At 41.0% G+C, this 18,729-nt stretch overlaps 1 protein-coding gene across 3 annotated transcripts in view; it reads right to left on the bottom strand.

Moving 5' to 3' along the window:
• Window positions 1-10,324, bottom strand: part of ELF1 (E74 like ETS transcription factor 1) — a 40,403-nt gene extending 30,079 nt beyond the window's left edge. For all 3 annotated transcript variants that reach the window (XM_086476590.1, XM_086476598.1, XM_086476604.1), the window contains exons 1-2: window positions 9,978-10,324; window positions 2,082-2,256 (exon numbers count right to left, since the gene is read on the bottom strand). In XM_086476590.1, coding sequence (XP_086332716.1) covers window positions 2,082-2,256; window positions 9,978-10,049 — 247 coding nt within the window. In that variant the 5' untranslated portion in view covers window positions 10,050-10,324. The remainder of the gene's footprint in view (window positions 1-2,081; window positions 2,257-9,977) is intronic.
• Between the last annotated feature and the right edge of the window lie 8,405 nt (window positions 10,325-18,729).

The raw sequence follows: 18,729 nt of genomic DNA, 5'->3' as shown, positions 1-18,729 counted from the left end.
GCCGTAACGTGGAAGCAAGTGAAAAGACTGGTACAAACTTCAAAGAGTAAAACAACGCATTTCATTGTGGAGACCAAACATGCCCCATGGGGAAAAAAAAAAAAAAAAAAAAAAAAAAAAAATCAAGAAGAAATCTTCAAAGAAAGGAGGGAAAAAAAAGCAGCTGAAAAATAGAGTAGGTGGGAAATTTCAGCTACGATTAGCCCCATTTCAGAGGCAGCCTACGGCAAGCAGTGCTTGAACCGAATCTCTTCCACAGCAGCCTTGCAGCTCAAGCAGGCAGCTGCAGCCACAGCCGACGCTTGCCTGCAGTGGGGCAGGGAAGTAACGGGGCCTCCCTCCGATGTTTTCTCCTCACCTCCTGTGGGGTGCCTTCGCACCCCTGGGCTCCCAAATTCTGCCCCACTTAAGTCAGGCTGGATAGCGCCCTGCCAGAAACAGGGGGCTGAGCTGCCAGTGCTGCCCGCCTTGCATCCTGAGCAGGAGCTTTCGGCAGCGGTGCTGGTCCCTGCCCGGCCTGGGCTCATCCACTTCCCTTTCCAAGGAAACCTAGAGCACACACAGTAGCTAGTGGGATGGAGAGTGTGAAACAGATAATTAGTTAACATCTCCTTCACAACAATAATCTCTGCAAAGCGGCAGCTCTGGTTTTCTAAGGACTTTGCCTTTAAAGAAAACCAGATTGCTCGAACTACAATGGATGACGGGAACAATACTGTACTTGTCTGCCTCCCAAGTATCCCAGAAACCCTTGGACACCATCGGATACAAGGATTACATATTTTCAGTCTCTGGCAGCAATTTGCAAGCCCTCCTTATGTGACCAGCAACAAAAAAATGTTAACAAGGGCATTCACAAAGGTGGAGTTTCACAATTACTCATGCAAGTAAAAATTCACACACAATATATTACAGTGAATTTGGATTCATAAAAATGATCCACTATGAAAAATTCACACAGCCGCATTAAGTGGTGCTTAAGTAACACACTGAGGGAACGCCAGTTGCAGTGTGAATAATTAATATGAATAGCAAGTGAATAGCTGGCAAGAGGTCTCAACTTGAAATAACGTTTAAGTATGTAAAACCTTCTTGAATAATCAGCTAACTTATCTGTACGGTCACAGTCTGTTTACAGATAATTCACTAATAAAAAAAAAAAAAAGAAGTAATTTTTATCAGATAAAACCATTTACTGAGAACAGCTCATGTCAATTTACTCTGTGAACTGTTCCTCATGTTAAGTTTTGTTGAGCTTTTGTTTTGCTTTTGGTGGTAAAAGATTGCATCAGAGTATGCCTTTGGAAATAATGTCAAAAGCATGACTGAAAACAGCAAGCTGTCTCCAGCCCTGGAGACAGTCCAGGTATGGAGCCTAATGGCTGAAAGAAGATGCAGAAATAGATCCTCTCTCTGTGAAGAATCTACCCCACCTTTCAGGCTTGTTCTGCAAAAATGCCTCAAATACACGCATTCAGTGAAGGGTTGTTTTTTAAAAACGTGACATATGTTTGAGCTTTCCTCTTGAGAACTGTCTTCTCTCTGGGGCTACCTTTTCTAACAGAATTTAAACAGAACATCTGTATTTTAGGCATTAGTCATTAGCAGAGATCCAAACTGAATACTATGCTGAGCATACTTACACCAGTAAGCCACGCTAACGTGCACATTTTATGGCTAACTATACACCCTCAGGAAGCTAAAAGCAGTACGTCTACTTAAGCTGCACCTTCCTGCTTTTTGGTATGCAAGTTTACTTAGGTACGTATCAACCATTAAATAAGAGCAAACAAATCCTATGAAGAGCAAAGAAAAATCTTGATGTTACTCTGAGCAGGACTCTGTCTTAATCTCTGTTGATGGATGAAACTCTTCACCATTATCAGCCATGCAGCTGGGATTGCAAGCCACCTGCTAACAGCATTAATGCCATTTTGTCTGTCTTGTACAGAATTAACAGCATGAAATACTACTATAATTTTGTTTCCTGTTGGTTTTTTTTTGTCATTAAGCTTTTTTCCATCATTAGCCTCAGCCATCTTGGTACAAAAACATGGCACAGAAACGTTTTCATTGCCAACCTGTGAGGGTGATATCATCATCTTCTATGATTTGCTCTTCTGCGACGTCCAGAGAGCTCTCAGTGATCATGTCACTAGGTTCATCCACGCAGGTTAAACCAGAATAGTTATGTAGGAGGTCTGCACTAGGAACATGCTCCACGATGACAGCAGGGAAAATAGACGGATCACCAAGCTGGGGGGTGGAAAAAAGAAAATTAAAATAACAGTAGTTAGTCTGCGTCCAATGTAACCACTTACTGATTAATACTTCAACAGACTTCTACTACATCACTTGAGTATTAGATCATCAGGAGGGAATACCTAGAGCACATAAAGCCAAGTAGCAGCAGTGTCCCACTATGGGCCAGAGACTGAATATCACTGTAGCATCTAATATATTGACTTTACTCCAGTAGGTAATGCCAGACTCCCATGACATCATTTTGCAGCATAAAAGCTGCCAATACGGAGGAGTGGCACAGTGCAGTAAACGCTAAACGCTGCTGGCAATAGTACTGGGCAAGTGACTTGCTACAAGCACTTTAAATCTTTTGCTCTTCCCATCAAGCTAGGGGTGGAGGAGTCCTGTGGCTGTCAGGACTGGATGGAGCTCTCACAGGCACCAAGTTTCCCAAGAGACATTAGTTGAAGATCACTATTTTGGGGGACGATTGCTACAAGAGCAAGGGGTGTAACAGGGAGTGCCTGATATACATGCCTTAATACTTTCCCTCTCTAATTTTTACAGCTTTAGTCACTTGACATTATTCCCCTCTTTCCTTCCTAAGTCTGCTTTCAGACATCATCCTTCTGTCTCGATAGTTATTTTGCATCAGATACAGAAGAAAAGAGGCAGCTGGGAAAACAGACATCAAACTGACTGGTAGTAATAATAATAATAATAATAAGATGCATACACTCTGAAAAAGCAACCATTCAACGTGAAGAGGTTTTCAAAATCTACTATTTATTACAGACACAGTATTTTCCAAAGCAAGTCTTTTAAAATGTCCTTTGCAGGAAGAAAGTCATAGCTGATGATAGCAGAGCAGGCTCCAAGAAAGTCTAGTGTAACTCTAAGGTTCTCTCACTACAGAAATAGATCACATTATGAATTTGGCAAGCTTAAAAACAAGAAAACAAACCAAAGAGTTGCTAAAACATGTTTCTGAGAAAACCAGTACTTGTACATTTGGTCTCATCCTCCACAGAGGAGCACAGATATGCATGGATCAACTAGGTTTTTTATTTAACCACACAAGAAGAAAACCTGACCATATGATTATAAGCTTGCTTAGGGACTGCTCATGTCTCACTGTCTTGCCACTAAGCACACTGCCACCAACGGAAAATGGTGTCAGAGCTAATGGCTATGGGAGTAAGCCTCTCCTAGGGAATAGTCTGGAAGGTAAGTACTGAAAGTAGAAAGTGCAATTAGAAGTTTTAAAAGGCAGTAATTACCACTTCAAGTTGCTCTGTGTTTTGTAAAACATGTCTCAGCAACAACTGTGGTAAAGGGCAATCAGGAAAAAAAGGAAGAATTAAGAAACAAAACTAGTACTTCTATGGGCTTCTATCATGGACAGTCTGCTAAACAAAAAATCCCAACAAAACCAAAAGAAAATAAAACAACAAATAACCTGCCTACTCTACCAAACATAAGCTTCAAAACAGAGTAACATGGTGGTAGGAGATCAATAAAAATGAACAAAGGGCAGCACAGTTAAAGCCTTCTTGTGCAATCATGATGCCAGATGATGGGTGTTTACTGAGTCAAGCAATGGGACAGCTTCCACCCAACACCTTTGTGGCCACCTCTATCCAAGGCGGCATCTTGCCAGGGCTGAGAAACCAGGAATCAGGGCCAAGTTCCTCAGAAAGATTCATAGTTACATTGTGCATCCTGTTTGTTTACTGACCCAAACATCCCTGATCCTATTTGCTTCCAGGCAAGAATAAACAAATAGATTTGATTAAATAAAAGCCACATCAATAAAAAAGATAAAGCACAGTAAAGAGAGAATATTGTATGCATTAAAAAAAAAGATTTTCAACAATATGTTCCATAAACTAGAAGCAAGACAGTCCATTACAGCCTCATTACTGAGATACAATACATGCTCTAAAAACAGTTTAAATACCTCAAATTCGGCAATATGCCACAGTATAGAATTTTTGGGATTAAGTTACATATATTGTACACCCATATATACAATTGTACACCCATATATACAACTACATTAAAAAAATATATATTAAAAGGATTATATACAACGTTCAGGCTCCTGTCACCTGCAAGCAAGAACAGCACGTGCTTTGCAAACACGTGTTCAGTATTGTACTGAGCAGGGAAAAAATACGGATTTTAGGTAGCGAAGATGCAAGTAAGACTTCAGTCTTCTCACCCTGCTCTAGTTCATAAACACCAAGGGTGAAGTTCATCTCACCGAACCTCAGACAGCCGTGGTGCAGGCACTTGGACCTGAGCTAGGAACCCCAGGTTTCCTTCAGAGCCAACAGAGAGAAATGAGTATTTCCAGGGCACAATTTTCCTGCCCAATTTTCAGCTCCGGTGCTACCACAGGATGAATCATGCCCTAAAAACGCCTATTCCTCTCCCCTGACTATAAAAGGGTGGAGGTGTTTGGGTGTCTGTTTCTGATGTCGCGTCCATCTCCTGCACGCTCGTCGGCAAACGGCCAGCTGCCTCCCCGCCATGCCTTCGACGCGCGGCATCCTTCCTCCCTGCTTCTGCCGCTGCGCCAGCTCAAGAGCTGCAGCAACATGCCAAGTTGCCTGCGCTTAGGATAAGCCTCACATTAGCTTCTTCTGGATAAAAAAAAATTGCTCTACCTCAGCACCATCCTTCTCTAATGACTGATGCTCGTGTCCCTGATGGCCTCCAAGAGGCAAAACCACCTCCGGCGCTGCTATTATTCTCTAGTAGGGACAAGTAATAAAAACTGCCTCAGAACAATAAATGAAACACGATCGATTGTCGCGTGTTTTCAGTTCAGTTTCTCAAAGCCCTGTTTATATTACACCTTACTCTGCTGTGAAGTGTCATTACAAAAGCCCAAACATCCACCTGTTACTGAAACACATTTCACCACTGACCCAAATGTTTCCCGTGGTAGTGAACAGTCCTGCTCTCACGCATTTGAGCGACAGTCGGTTTGATCTGTATGATCAGATACGATCTGCTCTGAAAGGTTAAACTGTATTTTGACCATGTCTAGAAACAACCACCATACGCATACTCCCACATGGTCACTATTTCTGTCTACAGGCAGAGAAACCCTCATGGCAGGGGAATACCACGTTGCTTGAACTTGGCGCCAGACCATTCGAGGAGTTTGCTGACACACTACGCTTCCAAAAGACAAGAGACGAACAGAAAAGCATTCACTCATGGTGAGACATTTTTAAACGTGGTTTTCTTTAAATTAATAACAGTTTTAAACTGGAAGAGTCAGAGTAAATATCACTTCTTGTGGCTTTTTATTTTAAAGCCACAGTTGCACACCCTTCCAACTCATACCTCACACAGGTACAACCTACGGATTTTCTTTCCTGCCACAGCTGTGAAAAGGAGAGGCTGGAACAAGCATGTAATACACTTTCAGAGAGAAAAGCATTCATGCAACTGCAAACAAATCTAAGTTGAAATGCATTTTTTGCAGACACCATCATCACTTTTTTGTACAGTATTTGCAATTGGTTATGATTTCATTAAAAGAATTTCGTTCAGTTTTAAAAGCTACCACTAATGTATGCTGTTGTATATATTGACTGTTCAGAGGTAAAATCTCACCTCAGTACTTCTATAATGTTCTTGATTCCATTGAAAGCACCTGAATCCCAACTGAGAGCCAAGCTAAAGCTTCCTATAGCTCTGCTGTTGTAAGACTCAGGAATAGCTTTGTACATATTTAGAACCGCAGAAGAGCCCATGTTTAGTACAGCTCCCTTTGATGCTAGTGTGTAATGAGAATTACACACAGGGAAACATTAAATTAAGGATTAGAAAGTAGTGATTCAATTAAGACAAATCAAATTACCTCTCTAATAGCAAGATCACAAAATAATTTATTTGTAATACAAAGGTGGTTCTACATGCACTAACAAAAAGAAAAGAGTACAAAGTATCCCAAAATTAAAAAACTAGCCCCAAATTAAAGTGTCAGCAACGATTTTCGAGAAATTAATATATAAATCCATAGAAGAACAATCTGTGTGTTTTTTCCTTTCACCTACTTCTGTTGCTTCATCTTCCTCATGCAAAATATAGTTAAAATATGACACCCTAGCTCCCACCAAAACTTTGGCTTGGCTTCAATGTATCTCCCATGTTTGCTGGACACATAAAGGGAGTTGAGCTACTGCTGAAATCTTCCAAGTCTTAGACACCAAATTCCTCACTATAGTTTATCTACAAACCAGTACTCTAGATCGACCTTTAACAATCTGGAGGAGTGCAAAGCTTCAGCCAGATGCCGAAGTCCATGGAAGGTCCCACGAACAGCACCAGTCATGCTCCATGACACCCTGAAAACTGAACCCTGCCCTCCTCTGGGGGCCAAAGGCAGCAATCTTCCTTCCTGCTCTCAAATTCATATCGGGTGTTTGACATACTGACAAGGTGTTTCTTTTTTTCTCTGAGAATTTTCTCATCAGCTGTCACCAACTGACAGAAGATCAAAACACCATCCTAGTTGTGGAAACGGAAAACAAGGAAGGAAGTTCCTTCTTCTCTGGAGGTACTGTCTTCCCATACTACAAGTCCTCTAAGGAAGAAAACTTGTCCCAGGAATATGGTGATTAGATTGTAACTGGTGTGGAACAAATTTTGTGCAAGTGAGTGATCGGTGGGAAGAAATACACGCAATAGATAGGCACAGGGAAAAGCTACATGGAGGGAAAAAAAAAACCACCTCAGTGAAAAAAACCCTGCTTTTTTAACAAAGCAACAAAATTCAGACTCACAATACAGTTGGCCATTTATTTTTTAAAAAAACTAAATTAAACTAGGCAAAGTGACCTTGGTGACTAGGAAATGGGCTTTGGTTTTCTCTTGCTGAAGGCTCCTGTGCCAAAAGCAGAGGCAGCCTCTTGACTTTAGAGGTGTTCTCGTGGCAAGCACCTGAGAAATTACGAAGTTTCACAGAGTGATGCTGGAAGCAGATAAATGCTGCTTGCTTTCCTGGGGAGACAACCTCATTACAGATCTCACAACGATTTCATAGAATCAGAGAATGGTTTGGGTTGGAAGGGACCTCAAAGATCACCCAGTTCCAACCCCCCTGCCATGGGCAGGGACACCTTCCACCAGACCAGGTTGCTCAAAGCCCCATCCAACCTGGCCTTGAATACTGCCAGGGAGGGGGCAGCCACAGCTTCTTTGGGCAACGTGTGCCAGTGTCTCACCACCTCATAGTAAAGAACTAATTCCTAATATCTAATCTAAACCTCCCCTCTTTCAGTTTAAAACCATTACCCCTCGTCCTATCACTACCCTCCCTGATAAAGAGTCCCTCCCCATCTTTTCTGCAGCCCTGTTCAACAACTGGAAGGCTGCTATAAGGTCTCCCCAGAGTCTTCTCTTCTCCAGGTCCTTCCTAATCATGCATGTAAGGAACCCACAATGCGATACATGAACCCTCCAGAAAAAAAAAAAATCCTACTTTCTAAACTGAAAAGGATAAAGCTCATAAGAGAGAGCCTTTCCCGTTCACACGGGACCACGTGATTGAGTCCTTCCCACTGGCATTTGCCACTGGCTGAATGCTTACATTTGCAAATGTTCATAATTTATGGTTGTTTAACCAAGACTTGAAAAAAAAATTTTTTTAAAAAGCCATGAATAATGACTTCCCTGAAATACTGAGCACAGCGGCCATCTAGACCCTGAATGTCTCCCTGCAGCTGTTCCATGTCCTGACAGCTCTTGGCACAACAGGGCTCCAGGCAAAGCTCTGACAAGAAGAAAAGTACCAAAGTTCTTGCAATGCCAGCTTTTGGGGGCATCGCAAAAGTAATTATCCAAAGATCAGTTAAAAGATACCCGTGTATAAATATGTCACCTTTTGTATACTGATGAAGCTCAAAAAAATGCTTTTCACCAACACAGAGCACTTCCAGAGCTAAATTTTTTGCAAAGTACAAAAATTGTTTTATCCATCCCTAAATACAACTCATCTGTCCAAAATTTAAAAACTTCAAGAGTAACAATATCTCCCATGTTGTAAGAAGCAGAACAACCAGGTGTAAGCAATCTTTTTGGCTTAATGTTGTATTATAAACCCTTGTCTGGGCCAGATGTTGCTCCAGCTTCCCAGATCTTTCCCTATGCAGGATTCCTTTTCTACAGCTGAGTATTTGAGTATAACCCTGCGCAGCCAGCTAGCTGGCTACCTGCATCTTTGATATCTGAACTAAGCCAACCCAGTGATTTAAGAGGAGCTTGCATCTGACTGTTTGCAGTAATGGACCTTCTGCTGTGCACTCTCTCTCTTTGGCCTTTCCCATCTTTGATTTCATCACCTTTGGGGTATGCTACAGGATGCCTTTTTTCCTTAGGCTTCACCTGGAGTAAGATTTATCGGGGTTATGAGATGAATGCCAATGTTGAGTTTGTTCTGGAGCTTGAGAAAGCTCTGTTTAGGGAGGTTTTACTGCCCTATTGAGTGCTCGTTAGTATTTTTAAAGTTTTTCAGGTGAGCATCTGAAGAAACTGCAAGAGGCAGAACACATAGCTAAACTGAACAACACCATGCTTGCTTGCACTACCCCTTCCAGGAACCACACGGAAGTAGCTCTCCCCATCTCAATTCTCCTCTCTCCCATTGGCTTGTAAAGTGAAGCCAGCAACGAACAACAAACAGAGGTAATAAATAAGGCTCGTTTTCGACTATGTTTGTGCAATTCCCATATCTAAATCCCCAGGCTACCACAAGCTCTGGAAAAATACAGGGAAGGAAGTTACATTAGTAGTTCCACCCAAAACTGAGTTAGCACTTTAGACAGACAACGCTCAGTTCATTGAAATGATCACATGACTCTGACACCAGAAACAGGCCACTGACCCAGCCAGGTATTAGGCCACACAGAAAACCCAGAGACGAGATTATAAAGCCAAAAGTATTTTCAAAAGAGGATAAATGCTTTTCACATTCCCAAAAAGAGGAACAGTTTGTCATGGCACTTCTCAGCCTTTTAAGAGGCTCTCCACAGTAGCCAGACATCTAATTACTTAATAAATGCAAAACCCTGCTATTAACCACCACCTATAGAGGAGCTGCCTGATTTTTACAATAGGAATCCTTCACTGAAGCCTCAGTTCTCACAGGATGTGGTTTAGATAACCAACACCTAACGGAGAGACTCCTCAGACAGAAACAGACATATTTCCCCTGCAGTGTGAAAGAAAGAAATTTAAATTACTTCGAAGCTTATTTCTGAATAGCTGGCGCACAGTACCACAATTTAGAAACCAACCTAAATAAAAGCAGTGAGCAGGTACCTACTGCTCCTTCTAGTCAGCCATAGTGTGACCATTACTTTTACACAGAATTTTATCCTAGCACACCAGGAAAGTTAAAACTACTGTCAAATACCAGAATTTGGGCTCTGCATTACAAATAGACGACACATATCAGCAACATAGGAAAAATAATTTTGGAGCAGGATGTCTCTGAAATATTGCAGAAGTTGTAACATTTCAACCAATTTCTGTTCCGCCCATGCAAGTTACAGGAAGCAACAGGAAGCTTTTGAAACAGCACAAAGATCTGCTGCAACAATAATGACCTCAATGTTTGCTTTTTTGTGTTTTACACCACACTTTTTCCTCATGTTTTCATAACATTCCTAGCATCAAATTGTACAAATATGGTTTCTTACACCGTCCCGTACCTGCTGCTCATCCTCCATGACGTTGCTGGCAAATTCAAACACAAGCTCATTCTGCTGTACAACTGCTGCCATAATAACGCATTCCCAGGTCTCAGCTCCACATACGAAGAAAAATGTTCTCCAATGTGGAAGAATGGAGAGCGTCACCGAGGTCCAGCTGGGCAGAAAGGCAGGATCACAAAACGAATCAAGTATCAGCGTTCGTATTTCTTAGATCATCGGTGTTCCCTGGCTTTTCTCTTCTGAAAGGGAAACAAACCTTTCCTGAGTTGTTCTTCCCAACTCGATAGCCTTTATCACTGTGGAGAGAAAAAATAGAAAAGTTATAATTAAGAAATGATTGCTTTAGCTCTGTGAAATAGTAGCAGTCACAATAAAGCTTGCTCCAAACTATAACTGTTCTAACTCCAAAGAAGTCAGACATCTTTCTATCTTCAGAGGTATTAATTTTACTGATTAATACAAGTGAATTTTCATTCCCTTAAAAACAAAACTGTTTCAGGAAGTAAGACATCAGTTTCAATGTGTTTCATATTAAAAGCATGATACTAAGAAAAAGTTATGGAAGTTAACAAAAAGAAAATCCATCTTTTCATTTGATTCATATATGCAGTTTCCACATTCATTACTAACTCTCATCTTTAAAGTACATTCGAAGTAAAAATACAAAACCCAGACTGACCTACTCAGCTGTAGGATACCTCACATATATCATCCTTCTTCACACAGTTCAAATTTAGCAAAGTTGTTATTTTGCAAGCAAAATGCTCTAGATCTTGATTTCCACAGTGTCAAACAGATGAAGCCAGTAAACAAATTTTGTACAATTCAGAGTGTCCCCAAGTTCCTACACAAAGCAGATCTTCAGCTTCTTGTTAAAAATGCACTGTAAACGTATCCTTATCTCTACCACAGGCTCGTAAGCAGCCGGAAGGAAACAGCACTGACCACGTCATGGCAAATTAGAACAGGCAAAAAAACTGCACAGTACAATAGCAAAGAAAAAAAAATCCCAAACTACGGAATGTAAACAGCTTCACTGGAGGGATGCGTGCCTACAGCTCTCATGTTTTCATTTACTCCTCAGCGCCAAAGGTAAACACGGTTAAAGTGAGCTTACAAAGTGAGCTACCACTTCTGGGGAAACCAGCGAGCACAAAACCTACTCTTTTACTACAATTAAGGTGACCAATACATAAATAAAAAAAAAAAATCTACCCTTTCAAAAGAATAACAGAAACAGGTCTCTAAAATTAGGAACCTAAGGGAGTATGTTGGTGCCTAGAATTTAGACCCGTATGTTTTCAGGGAAGCGAGACGCGTGGTGCCTAGATTTTTGATCAAAATACTTTGATCAAAAATTGCCTTTGATTAAAGGCTGCTGCAACAGAAGAATAAGGGGCAGAGGTCTAACATGTACCCATCCAGACCGAGATCCCCAGGAAAGCCTCTGGACAACTTCAGTGCCACTGGCGAGGATTAACACCTGCCTTTGTACAGGAGGTTTAACTTTGCCTTGTTTTTACAGCATGCTGAAAGTCAAAAAAATGAAGGGCATCCTCCTCTCCCCAGTGCCAAGCAATTTAATCAGGGAGGATCATGTCACAGGCTCATACTCCCTCACTCCAGGAAATGTAACAGCTGTTTTTCCCATACAGATTGTGGTATTCCCAAATTCCTAAGCAGTGATGGCAGAGCATTCCAGCATTTAAGTCACTAGATCCTACCCTTCTAAGAAATCAGGAAACCCAAGATTATGCAAAGAGGAGAACCTCCCCAACTTCCAAAGCATGCTTTAATCAGCTGTGAAAGGGTTCATAAGAGCAGCCACAACCCTAACTAGAGAACATTTGCTTTAATGAGAGCTACAAGCATGATCAGAGAAGGATGTTCTTTGGGAACCATGACTGTCCAACCTCAGCCCCTGCCATTTTGCAGGATGACTTGAATAGTTAACAAGGCTTTCTCTGTACTTCAGCGAGGCTATGGCACTGAAAGCATTACATGCAACCATACAACCCTGGGTAACTTCCCTAAATGTAATTATTTGGCTTCACCTTTTAGAAAGTACAAATGTCATTAAGAAGTTACACACACATGCCAGCACATTTGGACTAAGACCAACTTGCCCCATCCTGGACTCCTACCATCCTGTATGCCAGCCTGAAAATAAAGTACATCGCCATGTAATATACAGTTTAGTTTTTCCTCCAGACAGTGATTGAAGTGGGTCAGTCTATGTCAACAGGGACATAACAGCTCTTTCAGAAGAGAGGACAGGTATGGAAATTTATTTAAGTACAATTTCTATTTTGGTTACTGCCTAGAAATAAATTGTAACTCTCCAATAAGACAAAATAATAATATTTTAAGTCATTCCCTCTCATCTATGAAGAGCAACTTCACTCCAAAGGAACACCAAGCAAATACGAGAACCTACTCAGCTTCCAAATGGAGATTTATTTTAAAATGTGGGTTAAGCCAGGGAGAAGCAGAGCTGGAATACAGCAAAGGCTTATAATCATCTCCGTTACACTAATTGAAGCCACATGTATGAACAAAGAGTACAAGTTCTTAACGTCCAGTAACTTTCTAAGGTCAGTAACAATTAACAGCGTCAATGCAAAATCACCATAAATGAAGTGTTGGACACTCAGGCTACCTAGTAAGTTCATGAAGTATAAGGAAAACTGGAGGTACAGCCACTGTAAGACAGATTTTAAAAGTTCCCTACATGCATTGGGAACTGGCATATTCTTCCATTAGCGCCAGGTTATTCATTATTCTGTAAAATATTAGTATTTTATAGTAGATACTACAGTGTCAAGATGCACACTAAATGCGTAAGATCCAAAAGCTGTGGTAACAAACTTACTAAAAGCCGTAAAGAAATCTTTTCTTACTTTTTATTTAAAAACAAACAAACAAACAACAAAACTCTCAATGCAAAACTAATCATATTTTAATATCATTTAAGAGACTGCAACAGCATATTGCATTTGATCGCAAAGGGATCCACACAAACATTACTTAGAATAGTCACACTTTATGGTAACACAAAGTTCCTAATCGTCTGATACCACTGCAGGAACGGACATTCAAAGCTGTTTTACGAATTTTGCACCGCGGTGATAAAGTGATGTAAGACTACATAGCAGACTGTTCCCTCCCCTCTACACCCCTCCCCAAAACCACCAAGGAATCTATAAATGAAGTCAAATGATATCATCTTCTTCTAAGAAAAGAAACATCTAACCACAACATTATGACCAAAGTCAAAGACAAGGGAGTGAACAGGTTTTAGTGAGCTTTTATATCTAACCCTATAAAGGTTAGACACTCAAATTATTATTATTTACAGGAAATTTTTCATTACTTCTTCAGCTGTGTGCAGCAACAGCAAATAATCTATTGGGCAGTAACAGCATGGCAAAATAATGCAAAAGTACTTTCCTTTAACCTATATCACTTTCTGTGGCACACAGAAAACAAGAGCAGCTTTTCACAGAAGCCAGCACAATTCTAAACCAGCTATATTTTCCTCCACATCTATTTTTATAAACTATGCTTTCATTATTCCAAGTATCACAGGATCCTGCTGTCTATAGGCTAACACAAACAAGACTATTGTTTTTGCTATATAATGCCACTTATTTCCCTGCCTGATTTTACATACATCTGTGAGTAGAAAATAAGTTATTTGCAAACAGCATAGAATGCATAAATTGTATGCACATGCACAATAAGCTTGACTACACACAAATAGTCCTAGGAGAAAGGGAACCCAGCATATATTACCATAAAATTTACATAAAATTTTCAGAACTACAGAGTAACTACGGTTTTGCTTTCATTTTTACTAATTGTTGTAGAAACATATTATAAAAAGCAATATTAAGACACGGCAATATAAATAAACTTCTCAACTTTGCTTAATCCTTGAAACCGAACATACAAATAATTATTACAATCCCTCTGGAAATTCCCCTCTTCTGCCGATTTCAACATACAGAAACAACCTCCTCAATCAGTCTGTCATAAAGCACATTCAGCCAATTTAACCCTTAGTACACTGCCACTCTGGTACCCCAGAAGACACATTGTAGGACTCCTTCTAGCTAGATATCACAACTTTTTTTCCCCACCGCTCTACACCCTGCAACTTGACTCTAGCCCTATTTAGTCACTTCAATAAAGCTTCTAAGAAATACCTCCAGAACCAATGGTTTTGGTCCCAACGGTGAAGCTGCAATACTGCTCCAACTTGGAAGTAACAAATCCACAATTTCTCCTTCAACTCCTGACAATACGAGCCAGTATAGCCCTTGGTGCCCTAGCATTCAAGCACTGTAATGCAGAACACTGAAACAGCACAGCGGCACACCACAGTGGAGCAGGTGTAGCAGGCACCAAAATGCCAGGCTCAAACCCAAAAATTTGCTGAAGGCGCTCAGCTACAAACTTGGAAGGCTCAAGTCTTGGTACTGAGAGTGCCCCAGCTGACCTGAAAGATGCCTCCAGCTGACCTGAAAGATGCCTCCAGCAAGCTACTGGATCCAGTCCCATTTAGGGTTACTAAAGATGACTGTAATTATCCTGAACTGCCTTTTTTTTCGGTGAAATTAGTGAGATCATTCATACATTTAAAATTAAGAACCAGCTTAGCTGCTTCAAGATTCAAATGCAGATCGGAATCCCAAGTTACGCCTTAAACAGCTTAACTCACTTATCACAGGAAGAAAAGACTTGCGACTGAAATTTCCCATTGATTTTCTAAGACAGTCTGCAGCATTAGCTTTAGCCTAGAAGTGTCAAAGTTGTGACTTAACAGAAATGCAAAGCTGAACTCTCCATCTCAGCACCATCTTGGATGTGGGAGGAAGAAGGGAGCGAGTGATAGGAAAGGGAATAATAAAGACATCACCTGAAAATTTTGGACTGAAGGACTGCAAACCATCCTGGGTGAGGTCAAACACATGGATGGTAACCACACCATTTTGCTCAAGTTTCTAGATCCTTTCTACCAGTGGAGGTTAAGGATGGATCAAGCCACCCTCTGCAGAGTCACATCTTTTTAAGAGACTCTACAAGTAATACATCATAGAGCCTAGTTTTCTTAAAAAGGGGAGAAATGCTGAATGGTATCGCAGCTGTCATAATGCAGAAATCCCAAATCCATTATCATCTTTACGTATTGTCCACTCTAAGCATAAATGCTAACAACATAGACCACTGTGGCATTCTTCATGGATGAATTATTCCCATTCAGTAATATTAAGAAATTGCACAGAACAGGAGCTTTGAACCACGTCCTTAGACTCAGGGCATCTGTAGCTGGCAAAATGACAAGCAAAAAGAACAAGTTAATATATGTTACTTGGCATAAGAAGTTTCTGAAGGTTCAGTATTTGAACTGCTCACACAAATTAAAGGAGATAGGAAAACAACACAGTAAGGGATATCACTGAGGAAGGAAAGAAACAGCATAAGGAACAGACTGAAATCTTCCGAAAGCGTCCACACTGCCTAGGGAAAACTGTGCAAAAAGCAGCTGACATAATAAAAGTCAACAGAGTGACCTTTGCTGAGCTTTCAGTAAGGACAAAGAAATCATCGGTATCAATAAATCCCTGTTTTACAGCCAGGCTGGAAACCAGCCTATGTCATCATGGGCTCTCAACATATATACAGCAAGGAGGACAGAGAGTAAGAGAGTTCATCTGTTAAATATAAACGAGCATTAAAAAAAAGGAATTGGCATACAATTCAGTCAATACAAAACGAAGTGAAATGAACCTCCCCTTCCTTAAATCTCACATAAAAGCACATATTTACTTCAAAGACAGCAGAAAGCACAACTGCAAGCAACAAGCTCTTCTTTGCCATCACCAAAAAAAATCACATTTTCACCTTTTCTTTTCTTTCTTTTTTTTTTTTTTTTTTTTTTTTTTTCCTACTGGTAACTACCTCTTTTAGCCTGGATATTTAACATGAGGCAAGATTCCTTTCCAGACTACTAACAGTAACAGCTCCAGCACTGCTTAGACTCCTCCGCCCCTGAAAACCTTCCTCTTCCTATCTCCCATGTTCCCTAATACTTTTAAAGTCCCTTTTATTTAGCACATTTATATAACACAGCTGTTGTACACAAACCCAGCAACCCACTAGAGCGCTGCCGGGAAATCTGAAGAAAATTACAGTGTGCTTGAGGCTTTTTTTCTTCTGTATCCTCTCCTGCCAGCATGCTCGATGTGTAAAGGTAGCCCCAAATCAGTGTAGGTGTGTAGATGTAGAGCACTGTAAGTAATTGATCTACGCTGCAGCAACAAAAGATCAGACTACCACCAAAAGGCCAGTCCTAAACAGCAAGCTAGAAGATACTGAGGTGAGGGAGGCTCTCTCCAGTGCTACTACTGAAGCTCTTGAGCTCTGAATAAAGTATTTGGACATCTGCTAAGATAAAGAGCAAGGCTCCCTAATCTGATCAGGCAAGAGGAAAGGCCAGGCTGGGTTTTAGTCACCTTTCTGCAAAGTGTTTGCTTTTGCAAAGTAGAGCCAACTCAACAGGGAAAGTTAGCTGTAACTTGCCCTAAAGCAAAGGAGCAAGGGCATTCCAGGGGGAAGCAAGGGTCCAAATCCTCTCGCCCACTTCCCCATTCCCCTGAGAAGAAAATAACTGAATCTTGCATTTCCATAGGTTGGGTGCATGGTAGAAGAAGAAGAGGTTAGGGAGACAGGACGTCACAAGGTCAGCCCTCCCTTCCTCCCCAGTCAGAAACTGGACCTCCTTCCTTCCCTCCCTCCCTGCCCACACCCCCCCACCCAAAACCACTTAGTGGATTCAAGCACCGTTTCGCAGCTGCCCAAACTGCACTTTTTGGAACATTAGACACATAAAAGAGAAGATGAGGGTAAATTTTCAGAAGTGGTTATGTGACCTAACAGCCTTGGCTATCTGTAGGGCTTTGAGTTTTTCAGATTGAATTTGGGTTACTAAAGCCTAGCTCACAGACAAACTGCATTACTTCAAGTACAGTTAGATAAAAGATATGTAATGTGGCTTCACTGCATAGCACCTACTCTACATGCCTGCGCAGATGCACCCATACACTATCACTTGCAGTTACATAAACACACAACACACTTCATCCCCGTTTTTCTGAGTGTACGTGCATGTACACCCTCATATGTATACACCAAAATAAATATATGAAATGCGTGTCCTTCTACCGACTTGACTTTTTAATTTTGGTACAGCTGTTTTGGCTACTGAAGAAGCAAAAACCCCACAACCTCCCACATCCTTATACAACAAGGGGATATGCAGAAATGCCCCTTCTCTGCTTCCAGTTCTCTGCTTCCAGTTCACTCACCTCCACCCATTCGTCCCCATCTACACCTCAGTACTGCTGGGAGAATATTTAGCTTGATCTTCTCCTCATCCACTGAAGCCCAAACAAACGAGATTAACTGGACCCCCTAAAAAGGACAGTGTCCCCCAGGCAGTGCATAGGCAGCTCGTGCAGTCTGCCAAGCCTGTGAGAACTCAGCAGTCGGTCTACCAGCCTGGGGAACAGAGCAGGACCATCTCAGTCTTGCAAAGACAACATCTGTGAGTAGTTGCTGTCAAAAAGGTGAGAAGCATACGTGCAAGTCAGGCCTTCACCAGCTGAAAAACATCGGCCACAAGCACACCATCACACCGAGCTTCCTGGTGACCGACAGCGTGACTGCCAGTCTTTCTTTCTAAGAACGTCTCTGTGATGGGCTATCTAAAGGTCTCTTATCCTAACAAGGATCAGGTTTTGTTATGAAGAACATTTCCGAAAGAGTGGCCTTGTTTAACAATATAATACAGACCCAAGGAACCAGTTTAAAACAGTAATATTCATAGCAGAGACCTGCTTCTTTTCTCGCTACTGCACAATGGCACACATGCATGCTGATCTCCAGCAAATGCAGAGGCTGAGGAGCGTGGTTTGCTGGTCCAAAACTCTTGGGAATCACTAAGTTGTTCTGTCCTTTGATTCTGCCTTTGTAGTTAATTCGTCACTATTGGTAAAGAGAAGGAAAAATTCAGGTGCTTGTACTTCCCAGTTGACAAAATGAGAAGGAGAGAATCAATTAAGTCAAGAAGCAATTAGTTTTGAAAGGATGAAAGGAAAGCAATTAAAAATGCCATCAGCCTAGATTACTTACTCAAATTCCTTCCTACAGACGTGACAGAAGTCAAAAAGCTCAGGAAAATTATAAAATGTTTTAAAACCAGCTCGATGTAATTAGACCAAATCAGCCTCATTACATAAGGATTTCTTTTTAAACAGAATGGAAAAGACCTGTCATAACACAAGACAAACCTCCAGTAATCCAGATTGCAACGACATATCTCTCTACAGGCAGGATTTTGCTGTTCTTAGTTTCTTTTGTAACTGCTCACTTCTGGACTCATGTATTCTCCACCACAAAAATAATAACATATTAAACACTCCAAAAACAGAATAGATGGACTACAAGTTTGATATGACACTGCAAGTGTCTGCATAGCCTAGCTCATCAAGAGGTAAATGACATTAATTATGGAGAGAAAACAAAACATCCCTATTACTTCCTCTCCTACAACACTCCCTATATGCTATTTTATCCAACAGTAAATTTGCAGGGACGGGATTGCTTTTACGTGTTGGTCATAAGATAACCAAATTACCAGCACTAATCAATAACATTAGTATCAAAGATATCTTACCATCCTTTT

The sequence above is a fragment of the Leptosomus discolor genome, chromosome 1 (genome assembly GCF_034619465.1).
Source record: "Leptosomus discolor isolate bLepDis1 chromosome 1, bLepDis1.hap2, whole genome shotgun sequence".
Classification (NCBI taxonomy): Eukaryota; Metazoa; Chordata; class Aves; order Leptosomiformes; family Leptosomidae; genus Leptosomus; species Leptosomus discolor.
This window is presented reverse-complemented; position numbering and strand designations above follow the sequence as displayed.